Here is a 12942-nt window from a genome sequence, read left to right as displayed (position 1 = left end):
ATGGTGCTGCACATCCGGCAAGTGAGAGGGGGCTGCAACACAAAAATACAGAGAAAGAGGGAAGAGGACCTGCTTCTTGATGCAGTGCCTTGTATGGCACAGATCCAAAGTAGTTATTCAGCTGCTTGGCTGATCCTATCTGGTTCTTTCCCTAGCAAACCCACAGTTTACAGAGAACAAACTTAATTGTTGCACTGAATCAGTTTTAGTGGGGACAACTAGACAAAGTATTTTAGCTTGGTTCAGGTTCAAGAAAGGCTTCCACGTTCAGGCCCTGTTCTATCAGGGAGCAGTGACCAGAGCTGGCTTGTGTTCCCATTTGATTTGACTTTCTGGGCAGGACTACTTCCAGAACAAGTACCCTAGAATAAGAACCTTGTACAAATTGTAAGGGACTAGTAATGACTCCTTCCTATTTCAAATACGCTGGGTATTAGTTTAAGTTTCCTGCTTCAGAAAAATTTAAATGGTCTCATTACAAAGAATTGGTTTGGGGAATGCTGTGTAAATCATGTCTAGGAAATGAAAGAGTTGGTCATAGTAACACTTTGACTTGTTACAGTATTGTGATCAACTATGTAAGTAAGCTTAGTTCATGTTACAACTTTAGTCTGAGGCAGTTGCTGGAATTTTTTCCCCATTCTACGTATTGGGTGTTTTAGAATTTATTCTGCTCTGTGTTGGTAGCACTTTCCATTGCAGGTTTCAAGGGTTTTCTGTACTGACTTAGCAAAACTAGGAAAACGTGCACAAGGAAGTACATTTAATGGTGTTTAACTTGTATGTCCCCTCTATTGATATATAGAACAGAGGAGCTTAACATGTCATAAAGGTAGAACGCAAACTAACAATTTACGAAAAAAATTCCATAATCATTTCCTAACAGTAATCTATAGTATCCTAACATAACCTTCGTAGTTCAACAAGTTTTTGTTTTGAGTTATGAAACTAATACACTCTTGTATCCTCTAGGTATAAGAGGGTCTTTTCAGTTGGAACCCATGCTGTTACCACATACAATCCCAACACACTAGAAGTTACAAATCAGGTAACTATCCTCTCTGAACAGAGTTCAAAGCTATTCAGAGTTTATTTTGACTTCTGTTTACTATCCAAAGTGGATGGTGGCATTCTGTTTTCAGAAGCTACCAACTCTAGGAAGATCTCTGTGAAAACCAAGAATGGCAACTGCTACAAAAAGAAACATAACAGAAAACTGGTGTTGCCTTCATTAACTCTACAGATATCCAACAGATTTCTGTGCTTTCAGGCTGTTTGTCTGTATTGGCCAATAAATAGTGGTTTGCTCTTGGATGTACTGTTCTGAATGAACTGGATAAGGTTGATCACTGAGACCCTGTCCCTGAAGGGAGTCAGGATGTTTACTTTGCAAAGTGTCGAGTAGGAAGTTCAGGCTAAAACTGCCTTGTGTGCGTGTGCTAGCTAGTGTCTTATTGCAGCAAGTTAGTAGTTATAGGTACTCTGGGGTTTTGAGTGGAGGACATGCAGTTTTGGGTTTAAAGCTACTAATGGTATAACTGAATTACTTTGAATTGTTTAGTGGCCTTATGGAGATATCTGTAGTATTTCTCCTGTTGGAAAAGGACAAGGAACAGAATTTAGCCTCACCTTTCGGAAAGGGAGTGGAAAGAAGTCTGAAACTCTTAAGTTTTCCACAGAGCACAGAACAGAACTTCTTACAGAAGCACTGGTAAGATTTTTTTTTTTTTTTTCTTGGTGTCTTTGAGCAAGCAGTAAGTACTTGGTAGTCATTACAAGTTGTGGAAGTTTAATATGCTTTCCTTCCTTACATAAAAGAAAGTAAGAAACCAAGTTGTGTTTTGAGCTGTTGATGTGCTTGATCTAGTGTCAATTGCAGCAACTGATGTGTGATTCAGTATTTGGAGCTTTACTTGCAATTTAAGAATGTATTATATTGCAGAGAATGGTAAGGAGGCTTAGTGCAAGTCATTTAAAACAGTGTCAGCTTAAACTCAGACTTTCTGGATAGATTGGCTGTAATATGTGTATTCATTCCTGGCTAACTTTTGTTTAAAAACAGAGATTCAGGACAGACTTCTCGGAAGGAAAAATCACAGGACGGGTAAGTATTTGGCTTGTCTGAATCATGTGCTGTTTAATAAACTGATCTAAAGACTTAAATTTCCACAGTGGTGTTGTAAGCTGTGCCTGTGCTATATACCTAAAATAGATCATGTAAGCTTGGATCTGAACTGAAGTCTTCTCTCTAAGAGAAATTTAAGAGTTCATTCGAAAGGAGTAGAAACCTTTCTAATAGAATATTTGAGTTCTCTTCACTTGACCTGAGCTTCACTCCAGTGCATGTAAAGACTGAAAGTTACCTTTGAAATAAAGGGCTTTGCTATGTGAAGTTGTTACTTGGAGGAAAGAAGAAAAAAAAAAAACCCATAAGCATTAATCACTGTTTATTTCCAGCATTTTATTTTCTGACTTAGAATAGTTTTCTGCATAACATCCTGAACTCTTGATACAATAATACTGTTTCCTAGCAGAGTTTCTTGAGCTAAGTCAAGACAAAATTGCTATTTACTGAATCTTATTACTTTATTTGGTAATGAGAAAGGCAATATACAGAACTGTGACTCGTACTTGGTTTTATGTTTTATGGACTTCAGTTATCATACCAAAAGCCTACCGACTTCCTGGTCACATATGATAGGGCTTAACATGACTTAACATTGCATAGAATAAGTCTTCAGTGATGAGCATAGGAACACTTGTTGGAACATGGGGGATCCGTTTGTTTGTGTTTCTGCAGTCTAGAACAGTCCATTAAGTTTTCTGACTTCAGTAAACCTGTATTATTCATAATGGAACATGATTGCAAGAGAAGAAAAACTTGCACTGTAAGCTTTTTCTTAAGCTACTTCTGATTAGCTGAATAAGTGTCTTGTGCAATAGGTGTTTCTTGTCTAATCACACATGCACATATGCTGTGACCCTAAACCTTTTTCTGCAGCAAGAGAAAGTTGCTTCCTTAGAGCTGGCTGTCTTGAGATTGTTTTCTTTTAAAAGATACTGTTTAAAGTTTGACTACTATGACTTCTGTTTCAGTAGATAGCTACTTTTCTTTGATTCATGGTGTTTTTATCCACAAAGCACTGAGGTAAATGCTATAATTCTTTGAACTTTATACCCGTGCTCCTTATTAGAGTTTAAAAAAAAAAAAAAAGCTGCTCTGTAATGGAGAAATGTGTGTAGAGATGTCTGAAAGTTTCTCTCTTTGCAGAGGTACAACTGCTATAAACATCACTGGAGTGATACAAGGAAATCTGTGATTCTGGAAGTGACTCCTGGAGGTATTGACCAAATTGATCCTGCAACAAATAAAGTCCTGTGCTCCTATGACTACAGAAATATTGAAGGCTTTGTTGATATTGGTGGCTATCAGGGAGGTTTCTGTATCCTCTATGGAGGATTTAGTAGATTGGTGAGTACTAAAAACACAGTCTTGGCATGGCTGTTAGGATGTATAGTTGTGTGTTCAGTAATGAAGCTTCAATGTGATTTGAGCATACAAATACATCCTTCTGTGAAACCCAGTGGTGGGTCCTGGCTCATGGCTTACAGATGGCTTTTAAACTTTCTTTACCACAGCAACAGGAAATTAATTAAAACATGTTTGAGAAGAATGTGTGCTCTTTTGCTTATCTTAACTGTTTATATTTTATGCTTCATAATTTTTAGTTATTTCTATTTGGGCACCTAATGTGAATACAACCTGCACACGGTGGTGTGGGTTGGCTGGCAATTTTCAAAATTACTGAAGTGGCAGGCAGCATTATTAATCTAGTTGATGGAGTTGTATTCTGGGATAAACTGATCACTAGTGATACCTCCTTTAGGCGTGTGATCTGAGATACAGTAGCTTCATTTGAGGAAGTACTTGCTGCAGTGTAATGTTAGAATAAAAATCTTAAGTGGGTTTGTGTACTACAGTGTAAGCAATTGAAATAGATCTGTAGGAATTCATGATTAGTAGCTTAATTATAGCTACTTCAGTCACTACTGATAAAACATGAATCAGTTTCCCCTGTGTTTGTACTGTGGCATGATTTTCTCTGGTTTAAAACTAATACATGACAAATCTTCTAGAGCTGCCCTAACCTTGTCCAGCAAGGCTGGTTAGCAGCCCTGCAGATAGCTGCTGGGCCTGTCAGTGCGATACCTGCTGGCTCTTCACTCCTGCCAAGCTGTCAGGATCTATTGCCAAGGGTGAACAGACAGGTCATGCAGGCCTTTATTTTAAAGGCATGCTAATATGCTGCAGAGTATCCTTTAGGAAGAGCTGCTATAGATTTTTGAAGAAGTAATATAAACTTAATAGCTGATCTCAGGACATTTTTCTGTTTATACCATACACTTAGTGAAGGCAAGCCCAGGAACTAGGAAAATTCTCTACTGTTAGGCAGGTATATAATGGAGGAGGGAAATGTGTGTTGCTTGTGCAAGTTATTGTTCATCAGTGGGAAGGTAATAGTTCAAGGACTTAACCATGTGATACTTCATAGCCTGTTTTCTTGATATGGCATTTTTTCACCTGTTGCTTCTTGTCAAAATCTGCAGCACCTGTTTGCATCTGAGCAAAGGGAAGAAATTATCAAAAGTGCAATAGAGCATGCTGGCAACTTCATAGGCATCTCTCTGCGGATAAGGAAAGAATCTCTAGAATTTGAGCGATACTTGAATCTTCGCTTTGGGAAATACAGCAATGATGAATCCATAACATCTTTAGCAGAGTTTGTTGTTCAAAAAATAACACCTAGACACTTGGTAAGAGCATCAAATCAATATGTGGTTGCTCCTAAGTGCAAGTGTTCTCTCTTCTAACATGTCCTTTCTTTAAGGAACCTGTGAAAAGAGTACTAGCTCTTACAGAAACTTGTTTAGTTGAGAGGGATCCAGCTACCTATAACATCACGACTTTGAAACCTCTAGGAGAGGTAAGAGGCAACCTTTAATACTATTTGAAACAACTTGAAGTTCTAAAAGATAGTAGTAGAAATTGATAATGTACATAAGATGGCCTCAATGTGCAGAGTAGATAAATAGCACAGCTTCATGAACATGATCCTTTTCTCTTATGGATTCTTTTAGGTATTTGCAATAGTATGCGACTGTGAAAATCCACAGCTTTTTACCATTGAATTTATCAAAGGACAAATCCGGAAATATTCTTCAACAGAAAGGTAACTGGAGCTCATGTGGGTTAAATTCAAATGGAAGTGGTCATTCCAATCTTAATCTCTCAGCCTCCTTAAATTCTGAGGCTTGAAAGTGTTAACTGAAAGCCTTGCTATTCTAGTGGTCTGCCTCTAACAAATCTTGATTTGTTGCAAGATCTAAATCTCTCCCTATACTTTTATCTCTGCTTTAAATGTTTAGAAGCCTTCTGATCGTCATGTAAGGGTGTTGAACAGTTAGATACAGCTTGTTTCTCCTAGGCAAGGTCCTTCTGCGTTTGTTGTGCTTGGCTGTGCACTGTATGTGAGAGAGACAGAAAGAAAACATAGTTAACATAGAAATGTGAAGGTTATAAATCCTGTGAGCTGCCTGCAAGGCTTAGTCTTATTTGATTCTATTTAAAACAACCAACAGAATAGTCTAAGTGTACATGCGGTTGTAATGCAGTCTAGTCCTGCAAGTGAGGTTTTGCAGAAGGTACAGGGATGAATTGATTCACAACCTGTAACTCGTTTGCAGATAATCTACAGTTGATCTTCTTTAGTGAGAGACTGCAGCTGGCTATAATTGGTGCAAGACAGCTCTGTTCTTATAGTGAGTAAAGCAACACTTGAAAGTTAACAGCTACAGCTCTAGAGGAAGAAGTTAGTATCATCTACCAATACTGAAGTTAGCAAGTTTCTGCCATTCACTGCCTATTTTCCTTTGTTCTTCTAGACCAGTTTTCTGATCTAAGGGATCTAAATTTTGTTGGTATGTCTTTTCCCAACCCAGAGATTCTCTCTTGGCTAGCTTGCTGGATGGAGTGAGAGCTTCTGGTAATAGAGATGTCTGTGTGAAAATGACCTCCACGCACAAAGGCCAGCGTTGGGGATTACTCAGTATGCCTGTAGATGAAGAAGTAGAGAGCCTTCATCTGAGGTTTTTGGCTGCTCCTCCAAGTAAGCTATCACTTATTACATGGTTTTATATGGTTTTATAGTGCTCTTTAAAATATCCAGTAACTCTTAATCAGATACTGTGTACTCAGCTCTTTTGTTATGTCTTCCTGCAGATGGCAACTTTGCAGATGCTGTGTTCAGGTTCAATGCTAACATTTCCTATAGTGGGGTACTGCATGCAGTAACACAAGATGTAAGAATAAATCCTCTGCCCATCCTCTTATGATGTTGTTAATGCATAAAGATATTAATAACTCTTATTTTTTTAACCAGGGTCTATTCTCTGAAAATAAGGAGAAACTGATTAATAATGCCATAACAGCATTACTCTCACAAGAAGGAGATACTGCAGCATCTAATGCAGAGCTTGAAAGTCAGTTCCAAGCAGTAAGAAGACTAGTGGCTTCAAAAGCAGGCTTTCTTGCCTTTACTCAGCTTCCAAAGTAAGTGAGAATCTCCAAAGCTTGGAAGCAGTAGGTAAAAACTGAGTTTGGAGGCTTTTGATGTCTGATCTTTAAAGCTGACCACTTGAGTTAAGGATCACTTCTGAAAAGGGCTAGAAGGCTATGTACATACCATTTTCAGTAGTATGAGACTGCAACGGGCTCTGGTGTGAATTGAGAATCCTGAGTGATCTGTTGGATGTAGAGCTAGTTCTTTATCATTGCTTAGTACTCTATTTTAAAAGCAAAATACAACTCTTTTTTGTTTTTAGAAGACTTTCTAAAATGAACTTTCAACCTTCCTTGAAATAGGCAGTTCTTCATTCTTTAAGCATGTTGATGCCATTATCATTTTTGGTTCTAAACAAGATAAAACTTGATGTTAGAAAGTTAATTTATACTCCTATAGTAAGGACAGACTTATTTTTAAGGCTATGCTGCAACTGAATGCTGTGAAGAGTAACACATTTAAGTCTGAGACCTTTAGAAGTTACAGGGGGAGGTGTCAGTAGTGCCCTGTACTCAATGATTAATTACACAAATATTACTGTGATCTTAGTGAAGGTGCTCTCAGCATATTGTTAACAGTGAAGTCAATATTATGCGTTCCTACCAAAGAATCTCAGACTAATGTGAACTTCTGAGTTCTGGCTTGCTAAATACCATGCAGGCAGGGTTTTATCTTAATTTTAAGACTTCTGTTTTATCTAATTGTGATGTTTTTGCTTCCCCTTCAAAAGATTTCGGGAACGTTTAGGAGTGAAGGTTGTAAAAGCTCTCAAGAGGAACAATGATGGAGTAACCCATGCCTCCATTGATATGCTGTGTGCTCTTATGTGTGTAAGTATTAAATTGTAGTATATCTCACTCTGGAATGTATGAACTTCAAACTACTGAAAAAAGTAGAAATAGGGACTGCAAGTTAACTTGCAGTGTGCTCAAGCATGAAATAACTTGTGATATAGTGGCTTCCTGGTGAACTTGTAATAGGATGTGGTACCCGTAATCTTGTGTTCAGTGTTTGTCAAGGCTTTTGGGGACTACAGCTGTTAAGAGCTGAGGGTTGAAATGTGACTGCACTGTGAATATTTTTTTTTTTAATAGCCCATGCATGATGACTATGACTTGAGGCAGGAGCAGCTGAACAAAGCTTCTCTCCTTTCTTCAAAGAAGTTTCTAGAAAATTTGCTGGAAAAATTCAATTCCCATGTGGTAAGTCAGACTATGGAGTAGATAGCTTCTTAAAGTGTTTTTTCTAATTACTATGAAAATATTTATATCACAATGGAATGTGTCTTTGAATATCTTACTGCCTAGAATTAAAGCGTGGGAAATGCAGTGATGTCTGGCTCTGAAAAGTGTTCTCAGGGCTCAGTCTAGACAGGTTAGAGTCAAACTGTCTGTACTGCAGAACTTTAGGACACTCACTGTAGCCATGTTTTCATGTTTAATATGGAAATTGGGTATTTCTGTTAAATTCCATTAACTGAAAGGATAATGTGAATAGGTAATTTGATCTTAAAACTAGAAAGTAGCTTGCAACTTACTGAGTCAGGAGCCTCTAGTGTGCTCTTGGAGTCAGTCCTTTGTCGTCACAGAGTATGACAATGCCCTGGTATATGCTGAACTTGTAGTTTCTGTTTACAGATAGTATTTTGTGGCCTGAAAGGGAAGAGTACTTCTAACATCACAAATACTGAATAAAACTTGCATGAGTACTTTTTTGTATGGGAAGTGCTGTATTTGTATTACATACCTTTCTCTGAATTTCAGGATCATGGGACAGGTGCCCTAGTAATTAGTTCGCTTTTGGACTTCCTGACATTTGCCCTGTGTGCTCCATATAGTGAGACTACTGAAGGGCAGCAGTTTGACATGTTGTTGGAAATGGTGGCATCTAATGGGCGAACATTATTTAAGCTATTTCAGGTGAGACTTCACACTTCTGCTCTATGAAATAAGACTGATTTCGTTCCTGCCACTATTTAGAAATAAAGACTCCTCCTCTTAAGGAGAGGAAACGCTAGTGTTACTCATATTTGGCATTATGAACAGTGTTATCAGAAACCTTAAGCAGTCAGTTGGTGAATCTGAACTGTTCTCTTGTTCTCCTGAAAGACAAAGTGTGCCTTCGATTGAGGTGGGTAGTGTGCCTAAGCCTTTTCTATCTTGGTGAGTTTTGGGGGCCTGTTGCTTTAGCTTCAGGTGTCAGTTTGGGGTGGTAATTCTACAGTGAATAATGTGTTGAATCATTCCAAAGTAGAGTCCATAAGACTTTTTTAAACACCTTAAAATACAAGGTAAAATATTAAGCCAAGTTCAGGAGATGAACAGATCTTTCTCTTTAAAGAATCTGTCACCTTTTGTTTTCCTCAGAAAAATAAGAGCAGCTTCCTCTTCAACGGTAAATCTCTAAGGATTCTTGGGTTTTGGCTAAAAAGTCAATACCTTCTTCCTGTAAAAACAGGAATGCTCTTCTGCTCACTGGATAGTGCCAGCTTGTGTCAGACAGTATCAGTGAGTTTCCCCAGCACTATTCCAGCATCTTTGATATACCACTCTTCATTGCCAAGAAGTCCAGGTGATAGTTGAACGACAGACTTTTGTTTGAATATGCATGCTAGGAACTCTTCCTGTGACTTGGGGCTAGCTTTCAGAAGACTTGAACGGGTTTACTTCCTGTATAGAGCTGGACTCAAAGCAGCATAGATGAGTTGAGGAAGCTGAATTGCAGATGATCTAATGTTAAGATTCTGAACTCGTATAACTATTTTATGAACTTTCTCTTGTAGCACCCTTCCATGGCAATTGTGAAAGGAGCAGGTTTGGTAATGAAGGCAATAATAGAGGTGAGACCTTTAGGAAATGTTACCTGGGACAGTATATTAAACATTTTTTTATTTCAAAAGCAAAACTGCAGTATTGACTTACCAAAATAGTAGATGCTTATGTTAGCTGTTGGGGGGAGGAGGGAAGGAACAGAACACCTGCTTAATTGTGAGTGTTTTAGTATAGCAACTTGCTTTCTTACACTTGAGGGGGTTGGCAGGCATGTGAGTTGGGATATTAGGGTAGTGCCTTGCATGTTTTCATACTGTAGTCAAGGTTTGGCTGTTTATCTTAATGGTATGTAGCTCAGTCAACATGCCTCAGAGCCAGCAGGCTTCTGCATGTTGAAGAAGGGCTCACAAAGAGGAGAGGCCATATTTCCTGGGATCTTACTGATGCACTGCCAGATAGAATGGGCCTGGGATTTGCAGGCAGCTGTGTCCCAGAGCAGGCTAGTGATGTCAGCCTCTGTTCTTGCACTTCCTGCTTCAACCAAGGATTTGGCTTTGTTAACTTCCATACCAGAGCTACACCATGATGTATGGGCCAAGTCCATACTTAAAGGCTGCTCATGACTGTTGTGGGGTGACCTTGCTAACTGACTCTCAGCACTTCCTGTGTTGAAATTCAGGGCTTAGGTTCTTGCCTCAGTGTGTCACAATGGCTTATGCATCTGACTTGCATCTATACTTTCTTGGAATGGAAGTGAATGAACACTTGAAATAGAGATACTATAAATCTGCAGGTTTCCGTTGGTATACCAGCTACTGTTAGCCAAAAGATGCTATGCTGTTTGTTACTACTTCTGTCATTCCAACTATAGTTGGACACAGGCAAGTAAAAATGCAGTGAAAATTTATTGTATCTGTAGTCACTCAGTTGAGATATGTTGTTGCAATGAGTGACTATCTCATTCATGTGGCTTTCTAAACCAAACAGGACCAGTTATTCTTAGAAATGTTACCTGTTGAATAAAGTCAAGCAGCAAGCAATACTTGACTGCATTCTTTGTTTAACTTTAGTTTGCAATTGCAGTGTGGAAGTGGCACTTGTAAATGTAGTGCTGATTTGTTAATCTGTGATGGAAGACACTTCATGCATTTTACCCTACCCAGTTATTGTCCTCATAGGCATAATTACCAATATTCTGTTCCATGGCTTTACTACAGCTTTGATCAGTTGCAGTTGAGAACTTGCTAAATAAAGCCCCTCACATTGTAGCTTCTGGCTATTAGTTGACATAGCTGATGGTCAAGAAGGTTTTAGAACTGTAGATTAAGATAAAAGCAGCCTAACTAAGATTCTTTCTCTAGTAATCATCTTGCCCTGTTTCCAAAGGAAGGAGACAAAGAGATTGCTACCAAAATGCAAGATCTTGCCCTCAGTGAAGGTGCCTTACCTCGTCACTTGCACACCGCTATGTTTACAGTAAGCGCAGATCAGAGGATGCTTACAAATAGGTATGTCAGTCTCACTTGATATATCATGCTTGAAAAGTCTTAAGTGATGGCCTAGCTAAGACTAGAAACTCAGAGTTCAGGAAGGACTTGCAACTCTTCAGGGTAAGATTCTCTTCAGGAGTTGGTATACTTAAACTGAGCAAGCTTCACCTGAGACTGCAGCCACTTCAACTCATTTTTTCTTTGCCAAAATAGGACTTTGGTTAGTTATGCATTAAAGGTTCTTGGGTCTTTTTCCAGAAAATGTTCAGAGGAAGAAAAGGCAAGTAGAATGTCAAACTTGCAAAAGCTTCAGCTTCATTTATACCACTGTATAAATCCTGGTGTGCACACCTCTGGCATCTTGTATGCAGTTAGGGTCACCCATATCTTCTGAGTGAGAAGTCTCCTCATAAACAAATCATTTCATGAATTTCAGTGAGTAGAATGTGAGCTGTGAGACTGGGCCTGAGGTCATCCTGAAGAGGATATGGGAGTGATCATTCAATTATTCCTTCAAAATGCAAGATTAGGAATGTGCAGCTAAAGCTTCTATAAAGTGCTGAAAACAGAGCTATTGAGCAATGTAATGACATGTGAAACTTGTTGCCACCATATGTCGTTCTGAGGAGAGCTAGTATGACTGCAGATCTCATACTAGCTTGGTTTGGACCTACTTATGATTGGTTTGTAAGTGGTTCTTTTGATTCATAGTATTAGAATCCTAGTGACTGTTCGCAGAAAGCGTTAGTTGGCATAGAAGGCAGGCTTCTGAAAAAGGCTTTCCTAGCCAATAACTCATCTCCAAATAGAGTAATTAACAGTTCTTAATAGCTTCTAGACTCCTAACTTAAACTGTAGTTTAAGATTGACTGGATGAATTTACACTTGGTCATTAGATGTTTGGTTTCTGCTCTATTGCTCAAGTGTTCTTTTGGGGTCTGGATCAAAAAGCATGTGCTGCTAATGTTCCACTAACTTCACTAGAACTTCTTAAAGGCAACACTTCAAAGCATGCAAGCGTATACTTGAACTGGAACCATCTAATGCTTTGTGCCCTTGCTCACTTGAAGTAGCCATCTTCATTTTGTCAGCATGGTAAGAGTAGAAATTTAGTGGGCAAAACACTGCTAAAAATATTAACTTGCAGTTTGTTCATTTTAATGGCTCTTTCAGGCAGTTAAGTAGACATTTGGTTGGCCTCTGGACAGCTGAGAACAAAACTGCTATGAACTTGTTGAAACGTATTTTGGTGAGTAAAAATGGGATATGGAGTGGGGAAAGAATAAAATCTGACAGCCTGTAATATTACAGAACGTGGAATAGGCTATGTGGTAGGAACCTCCTCCCTCCCGTTTGAGGGAGGGGAAAGCTTAACATGGGAGCTCAACAGTCTGGCACCTTCTATTTGAAGGATATTGATGGCTAGTATGAAACTTCTTGAAGACTTCTGAGAAATGGTATTCCTTCACTCACTCTCTCACCACCTTAAAATGCTGCCTGATGCAATCAAAATCTAATATCTGGCATTCTTTCTTTCTTTCTCTATTGAAAGAACAGCAGTGTGGGAGACATGGTAAAGAATACCTCTCTAATGTTTAGTGCCAGTAAGAAATTAAGGCAGCAATTCTGTTTATCCTTTCATGCCTATCCAACTTCAGTTGCTTATAACACTACTAAACTTATATACTAGCTGATACTTCTGACTTTTCACCCTTACAGCTTTCAGAAAAGTTCTGGCTTAAGTCGCTTCAGTGAAGCGAGGGAATAGTTAAATTGGGGGGAGGAGGGGGCAGAAATGACAGTTTCTAGATTCAAAATAGCAGTTCTTGCACTTCTGGCAGTGCAGACTGTTCTGATGCTGATCGCTATCTTCTTGAAGGCTTGGTCAAATTTGACCATCTTATCCATTATGTTGCATGCAGCACTCAATCTGTATGAGAAAATATGGATGAATTCTAGAGTTTAGTGTTCATCCTCCTCAATATTACTGTAGGATCAGTTCTTCTCTTCCTGCAGTCTGTAGCTTCATTGTGTGCTCCTTTAAAAAATGAAATACAGGCA

General features: G+C 38.8%; 1 protein-coding gene across 5 annotated transcripts in view; it reads left to right on the top strand.

The window, feature by feature from the left end:
- DNAJC13 (DnaJ heat shock protein family (Hsp40) member C13) overlaps positions 1-12942 on the top strand; it is a 59588-nt gene that overhangs the window by 13916 nt on the left and 32730 nt on the right. For all 5 annotated transcript variants that reach the window (XM_067291395.1, XM_067291393.1, XM_067291396.1 and 2 more), the window contains exons 3-18: positions 973-1048; positions 1562-1711; positions 2063-2104; positions 3272-3472; positions 4609-4815; positions 4890-4985; positions 5140-5231; positions 6001-6167; positions 6281-6360; positions 6441-6610; positions 7351-7450; positions 7715-7822; positions 8384-8539; positions 9403-9459; positions 10778-10899; positions 12055-12130. In XM_067291395.1, the coding sequence (XP_067147496.1) occupies positions 973-1048; positions 1562-1711; positions 2063-2104; positions 3272-3472; positions 4609-4815; positions 4890-4985; positions 5140-5231; positions 6001-6167; positions 6281-6360; positions 6441-6610; positions 7351-7450; positions 7715-7822; positions 8384-8539; positions 9403-9459; positions 10778-10899; positions 12055-12130 (1900 nt within the window). The remainder of the gene's footprint in view (positions 1-972; positions 1049-1561; positions 1712-2062; positions 2105-3271; positions 3473-4608; positions 4816-4889; positions 4986-5139; positions 5232-6000; positions 6168-6280; positions 6361-6440; positions 6611-7350; positions 7451-7714; positions 7823-8383; positions 8540-9402; positions 9460-10777; positions 10900-12054; positions 12131-12942) is intronic.

Source organism: Apteryx mantelli, chromosome 2 (genome assembly GCF_036417845.1).
Source record: "Apteryx mantelli isolate bAptMan1 chromosome 2, bAptMan1.hap1, whole genome shotgun sequence".
NCBI lineage: Eukaryota > Metazoa > Chordata > Aves > Apterygiformes > Apterygidae > Apteryx > Apteryx mantelli.
This window is presented reverse-complemented; position numbering and strand designations above follow the sequence as displayed.